The sequence below is a fragment of the Oryctolagus cuniculus genome, chromosome 4 (genome assembly GCF_964237555.1).
Source record: "Oryctolagus cuniculus chromosome 4, mOryCun1.1, whole genome shotgun sequence".
In the NCBI taxonomy this organism is placed as follows: Eukaryota; Metazoa; Chordata; class Mammalia; order Lagomorpha; family Leporidae; genus Oryctolagus; species Oryctolagus cuniculus.
The window spans coordinates 139,823,484-139,848,110 of record NC_091435.1 but is presented as its reverse complement, the minus strand read 5'-3'; the positions used below and the strand labels follow the sequence as shown (position 1 = coordinate 139,848,110).

Below are 24,627 nucleotides of genomic sequence, written 5' to 3'. Positions count from 1 at the left end.
GTAAGGTCTTTTTCTAGCATTTATAAAAAATGACAATAAATACAGGCAGATCTTGAATTAAAAAGCTGGATTCTTAACAATGAATTTGCAATTTTAAGACACAAACAAAAAAAACAAGGACTACCTATGAATTACAGTTTCAAAGAAGCTCTTTTCCTTGGCAAATAAAAAAGGAAATAATTGGATTCCATAATACCATGTGAATTAACTCATCCAAAGCTGCGAGTTACTGATGTCCTCTCTCCCTCTCCCTCCCTGGATAGGCAGAGAGACACCCAGACAGACACAGAGAGGTCTTCCATCCACTGGTTCACTCCCCCAAATGCCCACAATGGCCAGGACTGGGCTGAGACTGAAGCCAGGAGTTGAGAACCCAATTCTGGGTCTCCTATGTAGGTGGGAGGAACCCAATTACTTGAGCCAACACTGCCATCCGTCAGGGTCCACAGCAGCAGACGCTGGAGTCAGAAGCTGGAAGAGGGTAGGGTATTGGACCAGACACTGATATGGAATGTGGATGCCTAGGCCAAATGCCTGCCCCACTTGGGGGCTACTATTGAAGAGCAGGACATCTAATCAGGCCTGCGCTGTGGTTCAATAGGCTAATCCTCCACCTGCGGCGCCCGCACACAGGATTCTAGTCCTGGTTGGGGTGCCGGAATCTGTCCCGGTTGCCCCTCTTCCAGGCCAGCTCTCTGCTGTGGCCAGGGAGTGCAGTGGAGGATGGCCCAAATGCTTGGGCCCTGCACCCCATGGGAGACCAGGAGAAGCACCTGGCTCCTGGCTTCGGATCAGCGTGGTGCGCCGGCCGCAGCGCGCTGGCCGCAGTGGCCATTGGAGGGTGAACCAACGGCAAAAAGGAAGACCTCTCTCTCTGTCTCTCTCTCTCTCACTTTCCACTCTGCCTGTCAAAAAATAAAAAATAAATAAAAAATAAAAAAAAAGTTAGACATCAGTGTCAACAAAGCCCTGTTGTATTCATTCAAAGACTTCTTCAAACCTACTGGGTCTACTTTACACACAGTAAGTGCTCAGTTACTGATCTCTTGGTCAGAGATATAGTCAATGGGGTTGCCAAATTTTCACCAATGAGCAGACCAAAAAACCAATGTTCCATAATCATGGCCTGTAGCTTTGAGGTTCTATCATCTAAAAATCCTTTGAAAATACTAGTCCTTCGAAACTTGGTGAAAACTATGTTATTACACAATAGGTTCCTGGGTCTATTCCCAAAATACAGTGAACTCAGAATATACCCAAAGCACTGTGATCACACCGCTTCATTCGTTCTGAAGCCGTAGAAATGGTTTTCTTTTCAGAAAAATACAGGCGCCAGGCAAATCTTCCCTCTTACACCCACCCCGAAGGTGGGAAATTCTTAGGTAGCTATTAGCTATTTCTAATCACATCTACATGTAAGGCAGAGAGAACATTTAAATCAACCGCTGTGGGGATTCTGACTTGGGGAACAATGAACAGGTAAGGCTAATTTCCTCAGGACCTCAGTTTTGGGCTACAGGGGATATGATGGAAGAACCCCAGGTACCTTGCTCCTGAAGTCTTTTGTCAGTATATATTTTGTTTTCTTTTTTAAAGATTTATTTATTTATTTGAAAGTCAGAGTTACACAGAGAAAGGAGAGGCAGAGAGAGAGAGAGAGAGAGAGGGAGAGGGAGAGGGAGTCTTCCATCCGATGGTTCACTCCCCAATTGGCCACAACGGCCAGAGCTGCACCAATCTAAGCCAGGAGCCAGGAGCCTCCTCTGGGTCTCCCACGCGGGTGTAGGAGCCCACGGACTTGGGCCATCTTCCACTGCTTTCTCAGGCCATAGCAAAGAGCTGGATTGGAAGTGCAGCAGCAGGGTCTTGAACTGGCGCCCATCTGGGATGCTGGTGCTTCAGGCCAGTGCATTAACCCACTGCGCCACAGCGCTGGCCCCTTGTTTTCTTTATTTATTTGAAAGGCAGAGTTGCAAAGAGAGGGAGCGATGGACTTCATCCACTGGCTGCTCAACTCCCCAAATACCTGTAACTGCCTGGGTGGGGCCAGACAGCCCATTCAGGCCTCCCATGTGGGTGGCAAGAACTCAAGTACCTGAGCCTCCCAGCTGTATCAGCAGGAAACAAGAACAGCTAGGACTCAAACCAGGCACTCCCAAGTATGGGATGCAGGCATCTCAAGCTGAAGCTCAGTCTGCTCCATCACAACATCCACCCCTCAATCTGTATTTTTAAAGAGTGAAGTCAATTGGGGATGGAAGTGTTTCTTAGAAATTAAGGCTAATTATGGAATTACCTCTAGATGACAGCTGAACTAGGACTTTCTTTCCCAGACACTACCAATGAATTTCACACATAAATGCGCAGTATAATAGAAACTGGTTTATCACACAGTATATATACACTACAATAAAAACCAATATGATTTTCTCTACCATAATTTGAACACACACTCAATAATTCCATGATAAATTACATTTACAGCAATAGTGGGAATTCATCTTCAAATAATTCAACTGATTTGCTCTTAACTTCTTAATTTGGAAGGTTAACAGTCTCAACTATATTTGTGTTGCTACTACTTATGCTGTTTTCCTGAAGTAACTTATCATGTTTACATTTATCATCTTTAGTGACACATTTTTGATAACTACCATCTATGATGCTATCACAGTTACATATCTTATGGGGTCACCAACTTTTTTGAAGGCTATCTAGTCCATCAAAATTCACATACTTTGGTCAAAATTGCAAAAGTTCTCTAGGCAAATCTAAATTCCATTTTTAAACCCCAGTTAAGTTATTTTACTTATCTTACTTATCTTAGAGGGAGAAAAAAACACCTTAATACTAAAGGCTACTGTTTCTTAAAACTGCAAGATGTATATAGGTCAATTTTAGAATCATATCTTCATTTTAATTAAAACATTGATCTGATAAACTCCAAATTCTCTAAATTAGGTCATAATTCTTTGAATAAAAGAAAATCCTCAGGGAAGCCTACAGACCCTAAGCTAAGAGAAATTTTAAATAATCTCCTTGAATGTTGCTAACATTTCCAGTCTTCTCCTTAGATCAAATATTCAGAAAACTATATAATATTTGATCCATACACAAATTGTAAATTTCAGCTCAAGGAATTTTTTTAACTATTTTAAGTCACTACTGATTTTACAGTGTAGGGTATGGCAAAATTTAATAGGTGCCTAGAAGATGAAAGATCGGATGCTCAGCACTGGTGTTTCCAGAACTAACTTTAAGAAGAACATTAAGTTGTTAAGTGTATAAATGTGCATTATATGGGAGCAAGGAACTTCTCTTTTGATTTACTTGTAAAGGAAAGGTTTAGAGTTTACTGAATATAAATCCCACAACTTCAAAAATATTGTTTTAATTTGACTACTTTCATTCCATGCATGTTACTCTTTCAAACTCTTTCCTCCTTACTCCTTCCAACACATTAAAAAAAAAAAAAAAGGATCCCCTCTTCCCAGTAGCAACCAATCTAGACTTATTATCATTCTTTACTGAGGCAAACTGAGACACATCATTTCAATTACACCAGAAATCTTTCTCCCACATTCTTAATGCAAAGCTCTCTGTAAGTCTAATGCTTCTCAGAGAAGATAAAATGATTTCTCAACTTAGGCAACTGATGTTTCATATTTCAATTTCATTTTAAGCCCTTCTACCTATTGTGTAATTCCAAACTTCTGCAACCTAAGTTATTTCCTACATATTTTTATGGCTTAAGTTAAAAAAAAAATTCTATATGATTCAGTGATCCATTTTTTTTCCAAAGCTTTAAGTGCACTAAAATTAACTTTCCAACATTTTGATTAGTTGCACACAATTTTCGAAGATCTTCTAAAAGGACTCTTTAAAACCTATGGTACTCAACATTGATTCTCAAATTCTGAATATAAAAGATTAAATTTTAAATGACTTCTGTTTGTCCCCTGATTAAGTCAGATTTATGACCCCTCTCCCTGTTGTAGCTGCTGAGTTTTGAATGAGGCAACCTCAATTGTAACCGAAGAAACATCTGTTGCTTTTTTCCTTCAGGAGGGCTTTCCTGGCTGAAAGAAAGGCTCTCCGCCTGACCTCCCACTCCCCTCCCCACCCACCCCTAAAGTTCCTTGAAACTTTTCAGTAACTGGATTAAAGTTCTATAGTATCTGTTAAAATACCATAGTTTATCTACCAGTGTTCACTTCCTTGTTAAAATTCAAAGGATGGCCAAATGCTACATACATTTAAAAAAAAAAAAAAAAACAAAACAAAACACAAGACATGTGGTTGGTGGGATATAAACTGTTACTAAAAAGCGGGCTTCAAGGTATACTTGAAATGATCAATACAATCGAGTTGTCACACACATTCCAGGCTCACTAAGAACTGCTTAGGGGTAAGATTTTCTTCCCAGTATCCAGACTCATATAGCATCTTGTATGCTCTATTTTCTTTGCCAATCCAAGGCTAACATAATGGCAGTCACTACCCCAAGAGGCAGACACCAAATGGTGCCACCCACACTCTCACACTGTGCCTCATAATAAACCCTAAAGCAGTGGAATGCACCGGCCCCTTTATGAGCAAACAATGCCTGAGCTTCATTAGAATACAGCTGACATTTTCAAAGCACAAATACTTTTAAGAAAAATGTACTAGGAACAAAAAGGGAATGGAACAGCTATAAAAGCTGAAATATTTTTCAAGTGTCAGGTTGATTTACAAAGATCCCGAGGCAGCATTTCTTGCTGTTGACAATTTAAAAGTTTTTGTAAATGAGAAAAAATGTTTGGTTAAGGGCAAAGCTTATTTTATTAACTGTTGTTGGGGGGAAAAAATGAAAGTAAAAACTACCCTTTGAATTGCTTTCACAAGTAATAAGCATGGAGTACCTTTAAAATTATTAATATCCTCGCGGCTTCTTCAGTTCTTGAAGAGAACTGGGCTCCAGAGTATTTCCACATTTTAATTCATTTATGTAAGTCACTGAGTGATAAAATAAGCCAACTCTCCCCTCCCCCCCACCCCAACCCCCATGCCCTGTAGTTTTTCTGTCTGCAACAAGCAAGGGCGTCTTGAAATCAGCGCGTTCCTGGCTGTTTATCAATTTAACATTGCTGCTGTTTCAAGACTATAAAATAAACACCGCGCAAAAACTCACCCAGCAGTAGGAAACAAACTGATCTCTCTTACCTGGTCTAAGGAAGCATGCCTCCCACTGCAGTACCAACAACACTCCACAGTCTTTGTTACCATTCAGTGGAAACTTGAGACTGTGTCAGACAGAAGCAATCGAGCTCAGAAAAGCTCAATTTAAAATACTTCTCAGTAAAACTAAAAAGATGCTCAAGAAAACTGTTCGGCTAACTGGCTTTCAGAGGACATATGAATACTGTCAAATGTAACAGAGATATGAGAAAAGAAGCTGCAAGCGTAGGTCTTAAGAGACCAGGGGGCTCTTCTGTATAGAACTTTGCTTTCTTACTAAATTAATAGATTTTTTTAAGTTAGAAAAACAAAAATGCTTAAAGTGAAAACAGTGACATGATAAAATGCTCAAATCCAAGCTAACATTTTTCTAAATATCATTTGAATTTTTAACTAGCTTAAAAATAAGATTAAACTTACTCGTGAAACCTGCACAATTCGAATTATACATGTCAGGGTACTGGCTGGCTCCAAAGCAGTCACAAAGCAGACCTCAGTGCATCTTGAAAGCAGAGCAAAAGCGCCTTGAGTTCCAGGGGGAAAAAAAGAAGAAACTCTTGAAAAACTGGTCGGGCTTTTTGAACCTGTAATAACTGTCCAGGCGCTTGTGGGAGGAAAAACAGTTGTGGTCCTGCCCCCTGAGATAGGCGGCTATGCTTCAATGCCAGAGTGAATGACAGGCCCATTTCTGATATCAACAAAGAGCAGCTTAGTTGGGCTTTATTTTTTCCCCCCACTTTCCCACATAGTCCGACATACGAAGAATCTGCAGGTTAGTCCCTTTATATCTAGGGTTAAGTACCTTTCTCCAATTTCTCAAGGGGGGACCCAATTATGTTGTCCTAGTTTTTTAAATGATTAATTAAAAATGCATACCTAATCATCTTGCTCAGTTTTCCTAGGCAGGAAGCTGAACAAAAGATGACCTCTTAAGTTCCTTTCCAAATCTATTCTTTGCAATATCAAGTTACCATATGACTAATTATCAATATTAATATGTTTTTCCTGCATCCTGATACGGGGCACAAGCAAAACAAAAAGTAGGTAACATTAACAATAAAGCAACTGAGATAGCATTTTTCCACTAGCCATATATAAAAACAAATTACCAATGCACATGTTTATTTCTATACAATAAATAACAAACAATAAACATTTTAATCAACAACATATTTACTTAAAACTTATTATAAACCAAACCCTATTTTGGGCCCCAGGACCTAGATGTGAACCCAGCAGACTGCAGCCCAACAAGCCTCAGGCTCAGTGAGCTTGTTAGTGGGCACCTCAGCTCCCCAGTGTGGGCCACCACTCCTTCCATTAGCAACCACCTAATCTGAACCAGTCCCCTTTCAGAGCGAGTCCTGACAGCAGCTCCAGGAAGGCAGACAGTTTGCACTGTGTTCAGTGCTGTATCTTCAGGGTCTAAAACTGTGCCTGTTACACATGCAAATGCATATTGAGCAAAAGAAACCGCAGAACCTTTTCCTACTCATTCCCCCCCAACATATATTATGCCTACATGTATACAATGACATGCCAACAATGACACAGTATAGGCTGTAAATTAAATTGAGTTGTAGGGGCCGGCACTGCGGGAAAAGCCACTGCCTACAGTGCCGGCATCCCATATGGGCACTGGTTCTAGTCCCAGCTGCTCCACTTCCAATCCAGCTCTCTGCTATGGCCTGGGAAAGCAGAAGAAGATGGCCCAAGTCCTTGGACTCCTCCATCTGTGTGGCAGACCTGTAAGAAGCTCCTGACTCCTGGCTTCGGATCGGTGCAGCTCTGGCCGTTGCGGCCAACTGGGGAGTGAACCAGCAGATAGAAGATTTCTGTGTGTTTGTGTGTATATGTATGTAACTCTAACTTTCAAATAAATGAATAAATCTTTAAAAAAAATTGAGTTGTAAACACCTTAGTTCAAACAAAATTGAAAATAAAACTTACATGGCCCTGTATCTTTTCAAATTCTAAAATCTGATTTTACCATCAGATATGAGGTCACTATAATATTTGAGGAAAGGAGTCAGTTAAAATTCTATAAACTAAGTTTCTGTAGACAGATTTCAGGAATTTTGACTAAAAAAGAAGAAACCTGGAAATTTCACAGGATCTGGTAAGTTTTGTGTATTAAAATCTTACATTGTATCCATTTACATAGTTGGAAACAATTTTAAGCTCTCCATCCTGCTTCCTACCATTCCTGATCATCTTACTGGATGAACCTGGTTTACAGAGAAAACTAAGAGCACACCTCTAACTGATCAGATCGGCCAGAAATGTCTGCCAACATCCCCCAAGGCCAGGGTGTTCATAATCTTGATCCGGTCACAGTATGAAAACTGAAGGAAATCCAACTTCCAACTGAGGTGTATTTTCACCACACCTCTAATAGCAGAGCATTCTCCCATTCCTGTCCCTCAGAGCTGGACAATGATTACAAGTTCAGATACACAATACCAAGTACATGTTTTAACAATGAACTATGGGGTCGGCACTGTGGCATAGCACGTTAAGCCTCTGCCTGTGGCGCAGGCATCCCATATGGGCACTGGTCCTGGCTGCTCCTCTCCTGATCCAGCTCCCTAGTGGCCTGGGAAGGCACTAGAAGATGGCCCAATCCTTGGGCTCCCGCACCCATGTGGGAGACCTGGAAGAGGCTCCTGGTCCTGGCTTGGATTAGCCCAGCTCCAGCTGCTGTGGCCATTTATTTGGGGAGTAAACAAAAGTAAACGAACAGAAGGACGACATCTCTCTCTGTGTGTCTGTTACTTTACCTCTAAATACTTTAAAAAAAAAAAAAAACAACAACAAACAACAACAACAAACAATAAACCTAACAACAGCAACCCAAAGTCAGGAACACAGGTAGTGACTGAGCCCAAGTAAGGAAGAAAACAAGGTGGGGCCAGAGCAGGATTCCACTGCTCTTCCAGGAGCAATTTTCCTTCTCCCTAATGAGCACTCATTCTTATTGAGCACCTACCATCTATCAGGCACTGAGCTAGGTGGCAAATTCTCCAGCTACCTACTGTCTACTTCATACATCTACCCTCCACCTGTCTCTCTTCCCTCCACATATTTCCTCTTCCCAGTGCTCCTCCACTCACATGGCCCTTTCATCTACAGTACTCCAAGAGCGTAATCACTACCCTCCACACTCCTTCGTAAGCATACAACAGTGTGAGAAAATCCATGGGACTTGTCAGTGCAATAATAAAATGCATCTTATAAATAACTTCTCCTTACTCTTTTTTTTTCTCCTTACTCTTCTATATGATATCCATTTGAGCATCAGATTAATTTCATCGATTATCTAGAAAACATCAAATGGAGCTAAGTATTCCCTCTCTCAGGTTTATAAACTGATTCATTTGAATTAGAGTTTGCTAGATATATAAGCAACCTGACCAAATACTAACCAAGTATAATGACATATTTATGGTCCTATATAGCAGAAAACACACTATATGATAACACAATAGCTTTTACATGTTCAATGCCTACTTGGAATAACTATCTACCAGGTAGAAGGAATGGAACTTAGCTATGCTGTGTCTAACTTAGCCACATTTTCAAGCAAAATTCTTCTTTTTTATTTTTTTATTTTATTTTATTTTTTTTTGACAGGCAGAGTGGACAGTGAGAGAGACAGAGAGAAAGGTCTTCCTTTGCCGTTGGTTCACCCTCCAATGGCCGCCGCGGCTGGCGCGCTGCGGCTGGCGCACCGCGCTGATCCGATGGCAGGAGCCAGGAGCCAGGTGCTTTTCCTGGTCTCCCATGGGGTGCAGGGCCCAAGCACCTGGGCCATCCTCCACTGCACTCCCTGGCCACAGCAGAGGGCTGGCCTGGAAGAGGGGCAACCGGGACAGAATCCGGCGCCCCGACCGGGACTAGAACCCAGTGTGCCGGCGCCGCTAGGCGGAGGATTAGCCTAGTGAGCCGCAGCGCCGGCCCGCAAAATTCTTTTTTTTTTAAATTTATTTTATTTATTTGAAGGAATTACAAAGAGAGGTAGCGACAGAGACAGAGAGAGGTCTTCCATCCACTGGTTCACTTCTCAAATGGCTGCAATGGCCAGAATTGAGCCAATCTGAAACCAGGAGCCAGGAGCTTCTTCTGGGTCTCCCTTGTTGGTGCAGGAGCCCAAGGACTTAGACCATCTTCTGCTGCCTTCACAGGTACACCAGCAGGGAGCTGGATCGGAAGTGCAGCAGCTGGAATTCGAACCAGCACCCAAATCTGCCAGACAGGTGCTTTAACCCGCTGCACCACAGTGCCAGCCCCTCAAGCAAAATTCTTAATCTTGCTGACAAGTACTACACCTAAAGCAAGGGGTTCCTGCTACTACCTGGACAGGTTAGAGCCTGTTCCTTAAAAATATATCACAAGATAATTTCACCTCTGCCTGCCCTTCTTTCTACAGATGTTTTTCAAGGTGCTAATGTTTGATGCTCTTTTCTTAAAAATCTGCATCCCTCCTTTAGAGGACATTTCCCATTTCCATGGATATTTTGTTTGTTTGAAGATTTATTTATTGGAAAGGCAGAGTGACATAGAGAGATCTTCCATTCACTTGCTCACTCCCCAAATGGCTGCCCAGGTGCTAGGAACTCCACCAATTCTGCCATGTTGGTGGCAGGAACCCAAGTTTGAGCCATCATCAGCTGCTTTCCCAGTACCTTAGCAAGGAGCTGGATCAGAGCAGAGTGGCCGGGAAGGAATGCAGGCATCCCAAGCACTAGTTTCACCTGTTGCGCCACAATGCCTGCCCCTGTGGCTTTATCACCTCTGTGTAGATGACTACAAAAATGTGTATTTCTAGTCCTGGTCTTTTGTGTTTTGCTCTAAACCCTTACTTACAATGGTTGATTAGACTTGTCTTTTTTTTTTTTTTTTTTTTTGACAGGCAGAGTGGACAGTGAGAGAGAGAGACAGAGAGAAAGGTCTTCCTTTGCCGTTGGTTCACCCTCCAATGGCCGCCGCAGCCGGCGCGCTGCGGCCGGCGCACCGCGCTGATCCGATGGCAGGAGCCAGGAGCCAGGTGCTTTTCCTGGTCTCCCATGGGGTGCAGGGCCCAAGCACCTGGGCCATCCTCCACTGCACTCCCTGGCCACAGCAGAGGGCTGGCCTGGAAGAGGGGCAACCGGGATAGAATCCGGCGCCCCGACCGGGACTAGAACCCGGTGTGCCGGCGCCGCAAGGCGGAGGATTAGCCTAGTGAGCCGTGGCGCCGGCCTGATTAGACTTGTCTTTTCTCTGTCTATATATCCCATGATCTCAACTCTGCTTCCACAGTACTGAACTTACATACCTTTCCAAACCAGCTCATTCTCCTGTGTTCCCTATCCTTGTTAAAGGCATCAACTTCCAGATTAAAGAGTGATTTCTTTGCTTCATCCAATTGCCCACATCGTTTCCACTTTTACTCTTTTTTAAAAAAAAAAAAAGAATTATAATTTATTTGAAAGAGTTACATAAAGAGGTAGGACACAGAGAGAGAGAGAGGTCTTTCATCCACTGGGTCACTCCCCAAATGGCTGCAGTAGTCAGAGCTGAGCTGATCTAAAGCCAGGAGCCAGGAGCTTCTTCCTGGTCTCCCATGTGGGTGCAGGGGCCCAAGGACCCGGGCCATCTTCTACTGCTTTCCCAGGCCATAGCAGGAGCTGGACATACCGGCATCGCAGGCACAGCGCTGGGCCCTCCAGTTTTATTCTAACACATATCAGTCTGCTAGTTTAAAAACAAAAGAAATAAGAAATACAACCTCTGGTGATCTGCTAGAGGTCTGGAGCTACATTAACAAAATGGTAGCCTTAACTACATGTGGCTATTTACATTTAAATTAATTAAAATTCAATGCAGTTGAAATTCACGGTTTCTGTCCCGTTAGCCACATGTCAAGTGCTCTGCCTGCTGGTTAACAGCTACTACATCAGACACTGCACGTAGTAAACAACTCCATCACTGCATTAAGTTCTGTGAAACACCTCTGGCTTAGACAACAGCAAGAAACTACTTATGTTAGTCGTCCAAATTTTTCTCAGTCTGGCCCAAATCTACTTTCCTGTAACTTCGCCTCTTGCAAAATCCACATGCATGCTTTAGTCATGGCTGAGTTAGTGGCGCCCACAGAATTAAACTGGAGGCTTCACAGGACGAGCACGGCCTATGCCAAGTAACATAAAGAGGGATCTATGTGAAAGGAAAAAACCAGAGACACCGAGAAGACAGAAATAGTTCACTGCCGCCCTTCTGAGTTAGGGAGGGACAATGTTTTAGACATAAGAGTTTTAGCCTTAGAGAAAAAATGGTACAGTGGAGAATGCATGAGCTTTAGTCAGAACACTTCACGCAAATGCAGGTATTGATTTAACCACAGGAAACAGAAATCAAACTTGGGTGACTTGAAAGGAATTAATTGGCTCAAATAGTTCACAGAATCCAAACATTAGATATCCAGAGTAGGAGGGTCAGGTATGTATCTAGGTCTCAAGAATTCAAAGGCTGGGGCTGGCATTGTGGCACAGAGACGTTAACCCAGCCAGCATGTGCAATGCTGGCATCCTGTACTGGAGTGCTAGTGCTAGTCCTGGCTGTTCTGCTTCCAATCCAGCTCCCTCCTAATGTGCCTGGGAAGGCAGCAGAGGATGGTGCAAGTACTTAGATTCCTGCCACCCACCCAAGAGACCTGGATGGAGTTCCAAGATCCTGGCTTCAGCCTAGACCAGCTGTGGACATTTGGGTAATGGACCAAAGAGCCCTCTTTCAGTCTGCCTTTCAAATAATAATAACACAACCAGCGCTTTGTCAATGTCATGCCTACCTTTGGCAAGAGGAAGGGTCCCCATGCCTACTCTTAAAGTCCTTTGTGATTCTGGCTTTCTCTAATAGAACAACTTAGCCCAGTTAAGAAAATAATAATAAATCTTAAAAAAAAAAAAAAAAGAATGTGAAGGGTGCCACGGCTGTGCGTTTGGCTTCATCTATTTTTTGCTTCTGATCTTGTCTTAGTTAGCATTATTGTCTTTCATGATAGATCAGCATTCTTCACTGGGAGGGAACCATGGCCACTAATGTGTCATTAGTTTTATACTTCACAGATAAAAAGTATCAGGAAGAGATTCATTGACTGCATTTAGGTCAAGTGTTCATCCCTAGCCAATGAAATGTTGTCAAAGTATCAAGGTGTTGGGCCAGTTAATTGTGACAGAAGACCTAATTATGTAAAATGTAGTGGCTAGGTAGCTAAGAGAGAGATTGGTGGGGAAACATCTGAATACCCCATACATGGCCACTCGCTGAACTATTTTGAATAAGTCATTTAAATAGATATGACATTAAGTGATTTTCCAGTAATCTAGTGTCGGGGAACGGGACAGCCTGGCCAGCTGTGACCCTCCCGACATGTACGAGCACAAGAAGTTTAGTGCTGGGCTTTTTCCACCCTGCCCGTTGCTAATTGCAAGATCCTGTTTTGACTTTAAGCATCCTGTTATTGCATGTTTCCCACACTTAGTTGGTAACATGTTTTCCGTGAATGATATATATATAAATAGGTGGACGGTGGGCGGGTGTGGATGAATGAACGCTGGTAAAAGACGGAGGAATGAATGAACGCCGGAAACAGGCGGGAGTTATGAATGAACGCCGGTAACAGGCGGGAGCTGTGAATGAATGCGAGTAGTAAGTAAGGAGTTGTGAATGAAGGAGTTGTGAATGAATGCCGGTAACAGGGCGGGCGTTCGCGACATGTAACGCGAGTCTGCTGAAAAATAAAGTGAAAGCTGAAAAGCCGATAAACGCGTCTGGTGTCTCCGAGGTCTCGCCGGCGTTAACCTATCCGGAAGGTGTACGCCTGCAATCTAGCAAGAGGTGAAGACTTAACTCTAGATTTTCTGACTCCAACAACTATATTATTTTCATCAGAATATTCCTTAATCATTAAGTGGTAGGTAGGGGGAGCAAGTATTATCTACTCACTAGCCTAATGCTACACTGTCCACTCTGTAATAGATTTTTTCCAAAGCAGCAAGAGGTTTAGTTTCCAAGTTTACTTCTCTCTTCAAAATCTTTGATTTTTCCTCTCCTGAGTTTATCTCTCTCTCACTTTAAAGATTTAGTTACTTATTTACTTCAATGGCAGAGAAACAGATAGAAGGGAAGAGACAGAGATAGAGATCTTCCATCAGCTGCTTCACTCTCCAAATGGCCACAACAGCCAGGACTGGGCCAGGCTGAAGCTAGGAATCAGAAGTCCATCCAGGTCTCCCACATGGGTAACAGGAATCTAAGCACGTGAGCCATCACCTGATGCCTCTCAGTTGCATTAACTGGAAGCTGAATCAAAAGCAGAGAATCTGGAATTCAAACCAGCACTCTGATATGAGATGCAAGCATCCCAGGCAGCAACTTAACTGCTGTGGCAAACAGAAAACTTTTTAAGAGTGCTAACATCTCAGCTCTCTGTTCATCAATTAGTTATAGTATATAATACATAGTCTTATCAATTAATTATAGTATTAGTTCTTCAAAAGTACACAAAGTGCCTCCTACATAATAATCACTCTGTTAGGCAGCAAGGATACAAAAATAATCAAGGCATAGTCCTTAGCCCCAAAGAAACATCCTAATCTGGCTTCTACCCAACTGCTCAAATGACACTGTATTTTCTAGACAACAAGCTCTGCCTTGGTAAATCTGACGTGGGCTATGCACCATAACCTTGCTGCATCTGACCTTGGGGATCACATCTTTTACTGCTATTAAAACTATCCTCTCTTGGCTTGGTAAAGATCATTCCTTCTCTGTTTTGATCTCAACTTTTGTGGTCTTGCTCTTTAACTTTTTTCCTCATTACTTGTATTCTAGATGTCTCAGACATGGCCATCTCCTCTTGCAGTAAGTTTGCATTAAGAGGTAACTGACCACATCAATTCCCTACTTGAAAACCTTCAATAGTTCCTTTCTCCAAAACTTCAGGCACAGCATATAAAAACTTACTTAGAAATAGCTATCTCTTGGGGCCGGCGCCACGGCAAGGTAGGTTAATTATCCTCCACCTGCAGCACTGGCAACCCATCTGAGTGCTGGTTCTAGTCCCAGCTGCTCCTCTTCCAATCCAGCTCTCTGCTAAGGCCTGGGAAAGCTGTAGAGGATAGCCCAAGTGCTTGGGTCCCTGCACCTGCGTGAGAGACCAGGAAGAAGCTCCTGGCTCCTGGCTTCAGATCGGTGCAGCTCTGGAAGTTGTGGCCATTTGGGGAGTGAACCAATGAATGAAGGGAAGACCTTTCTCTCTGTCTCTTCCTCTCACTGTTTGTAACTCTACCTCTCAAATAAATAAAATCTTTTAAAAAACACAAAAACTAGCTATCTCTTAAGATTAAACTTCTACCTTTTCAATGGCAAACTTCAGGTCTATCTTCACTCAGTACTCAACAGTACACAACAGTACACTTGGATTATATTATATCTAACAGTCTCATTTGACATCTTCCCCATCCAACAGCAACCTCATTACTTCCTCCTGATCAGCAGTGCACAAAAATCAGTCATAAGCCTCATTATTCACATAAAAAAAGGAGGCTTACCAATATGAAATAACTTGCATTCTATGCTAGCAAGCGGTAGAACTGAGAATCTAATCCAGCTCTTGCTATGTACTAGTGCACACACTATGTGGACACTATGACCACAGATATTAATCATAATTAAGAATGCAATGAGATTTTAGCAACAGCCTTACTAAAACCATTATTCTCCAGGTCATCTACATGCCCACTAGTTAAACTATTCCGGTGGAAAAAAAAATAAATAAAGAAGGTCATTTTAGTCCTCTATCTGAAAACTTTTGATGGTTCCCTCATCGAATAGATGACAGAAGGTCCTTAATGATCCTAAACTGCTTTCCTAAGCTCCATCTCCCCCAGTGCAAGGTGTGTGAATTATTACCATTATATGAATGGTCCGTGACTTTACTGATAAGGTCTCAGTTTCCTTCAACTGGTAAACTAGTACTCATCTTTCAAAACTCATATAAAATGTTAACCCCTCAGTCAAGATAGTCCCAATTCTTTGACGCTCATGTCATGGCACAGCAGGTGAAGCTGCCACTTTGGACACCTGCATCCCACATCAAAGACCCAGTTCAAGTTCTGCTTCCTATCCAACTCCTTGCTAATGCGCAGAGGAAGCAGCATTTGATGGTTCAAGTACTTGATTTCTTGCAGTCCACATGGACTCCTTGCATGGAGTTATTGGCCCCAGGCCAGGGCTGCTGCAGCTGCTAGAGAGTGAGCCAGCAGATGAAAGATCTCTGTCTCTCCCACTCTGTCATTTTGCCTTTCAAAATTCCCAATTCTCTACTGTAGGCTTGGTCCTTTTTTGAGTTCTCAAAGCACTGTGAAAATGCATTTATTGCAACATTTACCCCACTCCTTTTTTTAAAAAAAATATTTATTTGAAAGGCAGAGTTATAGAAAAAGAAAGAGAGGAAGATACACACAGAGAGAGAGAGAGAGAGAGAGAGAGAGAGATCTTCCATCTTCTGCTTCACAACCTCAAATGGCTGCAACAACCAGGGCTGGGCCAGGCTGAAGCCAGGAACTTCTGGGGCTCCCACATGGAAGCAGGAGCCCAAGGATTTGGGCCATCTTCCACTGCTTCCCAGGTGCATTAGCAGGGAGCTGGATCAAGAGTGGAGCAGCCAGGACCAGTGCCCATAGGGGAGGCCAGCATTGTCCCAATACCACTCCTTTTTAACTTAACATGTTTGTCAGTTCCTAAAACTATGAGTACCTCCACAGCAGATTTTTGGCTTTCCATTCCTTCTATTCCATTTCTGAACTCCTGTCTGTAGTACAAAGGGTCTTCAGAGATTTCACATAGAAACAGATTTTGAAAAAAACTATGTCACCCAAACCAGGTGGGATTTATTCCTGGTATGCAGGGATGGTTCAATATTTTCAAATCGATAAATGTGATACATCACATTAACAAACTGAAGAACAAAAACCATATAATTATCTCAATAGATGCAGAGAAAGCGTTTGATAAAATACAACACCCTTTCATGATGAAAACTCTAAGCGAACTGGGTATAGAAGGAACATTCCTCAACACAATCAAGGCAATTTATGACAAACCCACGGCCAGTGTCCTATTGAATGGTGAAAAGTTGGAAACATTCCCACTGAGATCCGGTACCAGACAGGGATGCCCACTCTCACCATTGCTATTCAATATATTCCTGGAAGATTTAGCTAGAGCCATTAGGCAAAAAAAAGAAATCAACGGGATACAAATTGGGAAGGAGGAAGTCAAACTATCCCTATTTGCAGATGATATGATTCTTTATTTAGGGGATCCAAGGAACTCTACTAAGAGACTATTGGAATTCCTAGAAGAGTTTGGTAAAGTAGCAGGATATAAAGTCAATACACAAAATCAACAGCCTTTGTATACACAGACAATGCCATGGCTCAGAAAAAAACTTCTAAGAGGCCGGCGCCGCGGCTCACTAGGCTAATCCTCCGCCTTGCGGCGCCGGCACACCGGGTTCTAGTCCCGGTCGGGGCGCCGGATTCTGTCCCGGTTGCCCCTCTTCCAGGCCAGCCCTCTGCTGTGGCCCGGGAGTGCAGTGGAGGATGGCCCAGGTGCTTGGGCCCTGCACCCCATGGGAGACCAGGAAAAGCACCTGGCTCCTGGCTCCTGCCATCGGATCAGCGCGGTGCGCCGGCCGCGGTGCGCCGGCCGCAGCGCGCCGGCCGCAGCGGCCATTGGAGGGTGAACCAATGCCAAAAGGAAGACCTTTCTCTCTGTCTCTCTCTCTCACTGTCCACTCTGCCTGTAAAAAAAAAAAAAAAAAAAAAAAAAAAAAAAAAAAAAACCACAACTTCTAAGATCAATTCCACTCATAATAGCTACAAAAAAAAAAAAAAAATCAAATACCTTGGAATAAACTTAACCAAGGATGTCAAAGATCTTTATGATGAGAATTACAAAACATCAACGAAAGAAATAGAAGATACAAAAAAATGGAAAAATCTTCCATGTTCATGTATTGGAAGAATCAGTATCATCAAAATGTCCATACTACTGGAAAGCAATTTACAGATTCCATGCAATGCCAATCAAAATACCAAGGACATTCTTCTCAGATAGAGAAAAAAATGATGCTAAAATTTACATGGGAAGGCCGGCGCCGTGGCTCAATAGGCTAATCCTCCGCCTTGAGGCGCCGGCACACCGGGTTCTAGTCCCGGTTGGGGCGCCAGATTCTGTCCCGGTTGCCCCTCTTCCAGGCCAGCTCTCTGCTATGGCCAGGGAGTGCAGTGGAGGATGGCCCAGGTGCTTGGGCCCTGCACCCCATGGGAGACCAGGAAAAGCACCTGGATCCTGGCTCCTGCCATCGGATCAGCCCGGTGCGCCGGCTGCAGCGGCGGCCATTGGAGGGTGAACCAACGGCAAAAGGAAGACCTTTCTCTCTCTGTCTCTCTCTCTCACTGTCCACTCTGCCTGTCCAAAAAAAAAAAAAAAAAAAAAATTTACATGGGAACACAAGAGATCCTGAATAGCTAAAGCAATTTATACCACAAAAACAAAGCCAGAGGCAACACAATACCAAATTTCAAGACAAAACAACCTGGCACTGGTACAAAAACAGATGGATAGACCAACGGAACAGAATAAAAACGCCAAAAATCAATCCAGGCATCTACAACCATCTCTGACAAAGGAGCTAAAATCAATCCCTAGAGCAAGGACAGTCTCTTCAACAAATGGTGCTGGGGAAACTGGATCTCCACATGCAGAAGTATGAAGCAAGACCCCTACCTTACACCTTACACAAAAATCCTCTCAAAATGGATCAAAGACCTAAATCTACGATCCCATACTATCAAATTATCAGAGAACATTGGGGAAATGCTGCAAGACGTTGGTATAGGCAAACAGTTCTTTGAGAAGACCCCAGAGGCACAGGAAATCAAAGCCAAAATTGACAAATGGGATTATATGGATTACATCAAATTGAGAAGTTTCTGTACTGCAAAAGAAACATTTATCAAAGTGAACTGGCAAGCAACAGAATGGGAGAGGTTATCTGCAAACTATGCAACTAATAATAAAAGAGATCAAGAAACTCAACAACAAGAAAACAACCCAGTTAAGAATTGGGGAAAGGACTTACATGGACATTTTTCAAAAGAGTAAATCCAAATGGCCAATATACGTAAGAAAAAATGCTCAGGATCACTAGCTGTCAGAGAAATGCAAATCAAACCCACAAAAGCGGGTTTCACCTCACCCCAGTTAGAATGGCTTTCATACAGAAATCAACAAACTGGCGAAGATGTGGGGAAAGAGGCACCCTTAATCCACTGTTGGTGTAAGTGTAAACTGGTATGGAGATTCCTCAGAAATCTCAATACAGACCTACCACGTGACCCAGCCATCCCACTCCTGGGAATTTACCCAAGGGAAATGAAATCAGCATATGAAAGAGTTATCTGTACCCCCATGTTTATTGCAGCTCAATTCACAATAGCTAAGATTTGGAATCAACCCAAATGCCAGTTAAAACTGAAGGCTGGATAAAGAAATTATGGGATATGTACATCATGGAATAGTACACAGCAATTAAAAAAAAAAAACAAAAACAAAAACACGAAATCCAGTCATTTGCAACAAAATGGATGAAACTGAAAAACATCATACTTCGTGAAATAAGCCAGTCCCAAAGGGACAGATACCATATGTTCGCCATGACTTGTAATAACTAATAGATTACCTAAAAGGCAATCTGTAGAAGTGAAATTGATACTTTGAGAAGCAAGGACTTTGAACAGCCCCTGTCTGGACTGTTGAGGAAGTTTGTTTTTTTTTTTTTTCTTACTATTTGTTGAACTCTTTACTTAACATAGAGTTAATCTTATGTTTATAAAGTTAATCGAAAACAGATCTTAGTTAAAAAAATAAGAGCAAGAGTAAGAGAGGGAGGAGAAGGAGGAGTGGGAAAGTGGGTACAGTGGAAGAATCACCATATTCCTAAAGTTGTAATTATGAATTGTAAGCTTGTATTCCTTAAATAAAAGGTTTTGGGGGGGGACGACTACGCATGAATTTCCAAATATTTTGCACCAAAATAAACTCATCTTTTAATTCTATTTCCCCACAAATTTTTGGAGTGCCCTCATATACTTTATCTATTTGATCAATATCTATTAAATAAATGAATGACAAGGGCCAGTCACTTCATCAAATGCCTTCACTAGTGTATCTGTTAAAAAGAATGCCACTGACTACATTAATTATTACTACTATTTTGGCTTTTTTGCCAATAATTACATCCAGGTGAAACTACTAGCAATTTTCTATTTATAATTACCAGTAACTAGCTGCCTTCCCCATTAGCAACCTACAATTATCTATAATGTTTTCCCAAACATGCCAAAGGTATTCCTACAGTCTTGAGTTAAAAACTCTTCACATCTTCAAATTCTACCCACTCTTCAATGTCCAGTGGGAATTCCAAGTCTGCCATAGCAGCATCTATGACCCCGAGTCTAATCAAACTTTCTCCTCTAAATTCCTACATAAAATACATTAAATATAAAAACCAATATGGCTAAAATACATGAGTTATACTTGTTATAATATAAATTACAAGAACTTAATTTAGTTACACCATGATTTTTTTTCAAGATTTATTTATTTATTTGAAAGGGAGAGTTAGAGAATGGAGAGGGAGGGAGAGATTTTCCATCCACTGGTTCATTCCCCAGATGGCCATAAGGGCCAGGGCTGAGTCAGGCTGAAAATAGGAGGCATCAGCTTCTTCCAGGTTTCCTAAATGGGTGGCAGGGGCCCAAGCATTTGGGCCATCTTCCACTGCTTTTCCCAGGCCATTAGAACGGAGCTGGATTGGAAGTTAGGCAGCCAGGACATGAACCAGTGCCCATACGGGATGCTGGTGTTGGAGGCGGCAGCTTAACCTGATTTGCCACATCGGCCCTGCAGAACAAATTCTTAATGGGCTACTGTCAAAACTGCAAAATTCAGTCTATTCAGTCAATCCGTACAAATTTACTGACTATTTACAATCATTAGAGGAGGATCTAAAAATATACTCATGAAGATATATTGGAAAGTGACAGTGCAAAGAAGGAGACACTTGAACAAGCAAATACAAAAACATCCAGTGTGTTAACTGCTATAAAAGAAATTATGGGCATGAGAGCTGGTAAGGGGTGTTATATTGATACTCTTTTAGATCAAGTGGCCCAGGAGGATGTATCTGAGTGGAGTGACGTGTAGGCTGCAACACAGAAGGTGATGCGGGCTTTGCCTCGGTTGAAGCAAGCAAGAGCAGTTCAGGCAGAAGAGTAGAACTGTACACACCACACCGAAAATGGAAAGTAAAGTGAACAGACTGAAACTGAGAAAGGCAAAATACACATAAGGAAATGGTTTGGGGAAAAAAGTTGTTGACTAATTTCAGCAATTTGCAAAACAGTATTAGGAACCCGTTTCTTATTTGTTTATCTGGCTACTGCAAAGAACATTGAGTCTTTAAAGAAAATTATAGATGCTATTCTGATCAGAAGACTAACCATGGGATAACAGAATTACAGGATAAACAAACATTCTTTAAATAACATAACAGATAAATAAGTCTATCACAAAACTGTGTTATATTTTCTCTATAAATCATTATTTATAATCTCCATATTTTTGAGATTATACTTATGTAACAGATAATTCACTCAAATCTTTGATTTTCTTCTCATGACAAACTTCCAGAGGGTTTCTAATGAATGAAAGAACAGAAATTCTTATTATTAAATATTTATTTATTTATTTGAAAGTCAGAATTACAGAGAGAGAGGGAGAGACACAGAGAGAAAGAGAGATCTTTGCTCTGATGGTTCACTCCCCAGATGGCTGCAACAGCCAAGGCTGGGCCAGGCTGAAGCCAGGAGCTTCTTCTGCGTCTCCCATGTTTGTGCAGGGGCCCTAGGACTGGGGTTATCCTCCGCTGCTTTCCCAAGCTCATTAGCAGAGAGCTGGATGGAAAGTGGAGTAGCCAGGACTCGAACCAGTGTCCATACATGATGCAGGTGCTGCAGACAGTGGCTTAACCTGCTGTGCAACAGTGCTACTCCCCAGAAATTATTTTAAGTAGTTTGACATACACAATGTGTTATCAATTTGCTTCCTTGAGTTTTAGTGCTGACTTACATTCCCAACAGTAAAGAATAAATAGAAAAGATAAAAATAAATAGAAGTAGAACACAAAAAAGTGGATATGAATTGAAGACACAAATTTCTTACATCTTTGCTAACAAAGGTCATACTTAAAAAACTTTTTTTGCTAACTGCGTAGAGGGAAAAGACTGGTTTTCCACAGTCTTTTACAAAATGTTCAAAATACTACACATGCTCATTGCATAAAAATTGCAAAATATACAAACATAAAAGCATACAGGAGGGGCCGGTGCTGTGACGTAGCAGGTAAAGCCGTCTGCAGTGTGAGTATCTCTTATGGGCCCTGGTTTGAGACCCAGCTGCCCCACTTTGAATCCAGTGCTCTGCTATGAGCTGGGAAAACAGAAGATGGCCCAAGTCGGTGGGCCCCTGCACCCACATGGGAGACGCGGAAGAAGCTCCTGGCTCCTGGTTCCAGATTAGCCCAGCTCTGGCCATTGCAGCCATTTGGGGTGTAAACCAGTGGATGGAAGACTCTCTGCCTCTGCCTCTCAGTAACTCCACCTTTCAAATAAATAAGTAAATCTTAAAAAAAAAGAAAAAAAATCATCAAAATCACTCTGAAATATTACAATTAATGTTTTATTTACCTATATCAAGTCTTTTTCCAAAAAAGAGGATAAACCACACCATATCATGGGCACTTGCTCAAGAAGTTCATGGAAATCTATGTAGGAAAAAACTATGCACAGCTTTCAAAAAAAATTTTGCATCAAAATATGCATAATGGAAATGCACATTATGATAACTATGCATGATTTCAAAAAAATTGTTTGTATCAGAGGTAGGCAGTTTGCCTAGCAGTTAAGACACTATTCTTAAACTGTCCCCCAGGCCACAAGTAATTTTGTGAGCCAATGTAGCAGTGATCCTCACCCTTAGCTGCACACCAGAATCAACTAGGAAACTTAAAAATCTCATGCCCAGGGGTAGCATCTGGTCTAGCAATTAGGACACCTATGCCCCATATCACAATGCCTGAGTTCAATTTCTAGCTCTCGCTTCTGATTCTAGCTTCCTGCTAGTACAGCCCTGGGAAGCAGTGGTGACTGCTTTACTTACCTAGTTCCCACCTCCGAGGTTCAGCCTGGCCCAGCCCCAGCTGTCACGGGTATTTGAGGAGTGGAGCGAGACTGTTTGCTCTTTCTGTTCCTCATATAAATGAATGAGTGAGTGAGTGAATGAATGAATGAATAAATAAAACGTCATGCTTAACCCACATGTCTGTCTAATTCCACCAGAATCTGAGGGTGGTACCAATGCAAAGCAGTGTTGTAAAGTAATAACAACGTGTACCTAAGCTGGAGAACCAGAGCCTTAGTCCTCTCCTGCCCTTATTAAAGCATCATCCCCATTACACACTGCTGAGTAATGCTGACTCCACGAGGCACAGGTCATCTCCCTCTTCCTCTGCTGAAACACTGGACGTCTGTGAAATACCAAAGCTCCAAGCTTTGTCATATTTGAGATAAGCATGAATATTTTCGTCTTTAGTTATATTACCCTACAAGAAATACACATAAGCAGCAACGCTCAGGACTTAATAAGAAGATCTTAGTTACATTTTGTTTTGATTTTTAAAAAACTCATGTTTACTCTATTCTTGTGGGACTCATTCATGACTGAAACAGGTTATTACCACTACATAAGATTCAGAATCATTTTCCCTTGGTAAAAATAAGGAATTTTCTTAGAAGTTTAACCTCCTTCCCTCAAACATATTCTCAGTTCCTTGACCAAATACATGTCTACTATACTATTGGCTCAACAGACATGACTAGATGTTACCAAATTCTAGCTTAGGTTTAAATTAGAACTTCTGCCACAAATGCTTATGTCATAACCCAGCATCTCAATGAACTTTCTTATTAATACCAGTAACTTTTTATTTAATTCTTTTAGACTTTCAAGGTACACAAGTACATTAGATACATACAAATCATGATCATTTCATTTTTTCCTTTCCAATAACCACAACTTTTAAATCTATTTTATGTTGTATTATATGAGATCAGATATAATGAAAAAAGAACTGGTGCCGGAGACCTCCACTCAGGATAGAGAAAACCCCAGAGAATGTTTCTGCTATCTCTACAGAGAAAAGGCTAGGTCATGCACATAACTATAACTTCTGCTGAGTTCACCAAAGGACTGAAGCTGCAAGATGACCAAGCACATAGAACCTCGCAGGATGACAAGTCCTTTGAAGGAGACCTGGGACACCAACTGCTCCACCTGTGGCAGGGCATGAGAGAAAGCAGCAGCCACCATACAAATGACAAAGAAGAAAGCAGCTAAAAAACAAACAAATTCATATAAAAGTGTGGCTTAAGATGACAACTGGAAATTGTTGGAAGCCCCAGAGGCAAAAGGGAGTCCACATTCTAGCCTTGGCCAAGTGCTCACACAGCAGGGGGCTGAAGAGAGGCCCCCACAATGGCAGTGCACACGGGAGTTAGGCCACTGGTTGTCACAGGAAGACAGGGAAAAAGCCCTACCCACTTCTTCAGGTCCTTCTACCCTATGAAACTAAAAGTCACAGGCCACTGAGGGAGGGCTAGAAAGTCTTTTCACTCCCAGGGTTTGGATAAAAACAAATCACATCTTCTGGGGGGAGGCTTGATGGAAAGGACAGGGAAATCACACAGACCCCATGCTGTTTGGGGGAGGGGCAGAAGCAAAGATCCTCCATCTTCAGGACAGGCATGGGAAACCCTCTGGGAGCCAGGGTTCCACACTGGTGTCACACAGAAGTCTGCCGCTGCTCCTACTGATCTATTCATCAGGACACGGCAGCTAAAGGACATGCCTGGCACCCAGATGCCCAGGGACTGCCTTAGACCAAGGCTGGATCAAGACTCAGAGAACCGTCTAGGACACCACCAGGAGCACAGCACCAAGGAAAAGCAGCATCAGTCAACCCGGGGTGGAGGCCAAGGACATGGAAGAGATCCCCCTTCTGTAATGGAGGCAGGACAGGAACCAGAGAAGTGAAACAGGAACACCAGGGAAAGCCACCTGACATCACAGAACAAGGCAACAGCAGCCCAAGTACACTGAACACAGCCTTGGCAACAAAATCCAAAACCACCTCAGCTCCAGACTTGACGGACTCAAATCCACAGACAAATAACCTGA

General features: G+C 42.3%; 1 protein-coding gene across 50 annotated transcripts in view; it reads right to left on the bottom strand.

The window, feature by feature from the left end:
* The window catches only part of TFDP2 (transcription factor Dp-2), a 192,620-nt gene that overhangs the window by 62,000 nt on the left and 105,993 nt on the right, over positions 1-24,627 (bottom strand). For 3 of the 50 annotated variants that reach the window (XM_017346815.3, XM_070072696.1, XM_070072698.1), the window contains exon 4: positions 5,641-5,744. The exons of 28 other annotated variants lie outside the window; for them this stretch is intronic. In XM_017346815.3, the coding sequence (XP_017202304.2) occupies positions 5,641-5,671 (31 nt within the window). In that variant the 5' untranslated portion in view covers positions 5,672-5,744. Of the gene's footprint in view, positions 1-5,205; positions 5,301-5,640; positions 5,851-22,551; positions 22,838-24,627 lie in introns of those variants that run through there. 19 more of the 50 variants (XM_051859021.2, XM_070072717.1, XM_070072722.1 and 16 more) reach the window with 12 other exon arrangements.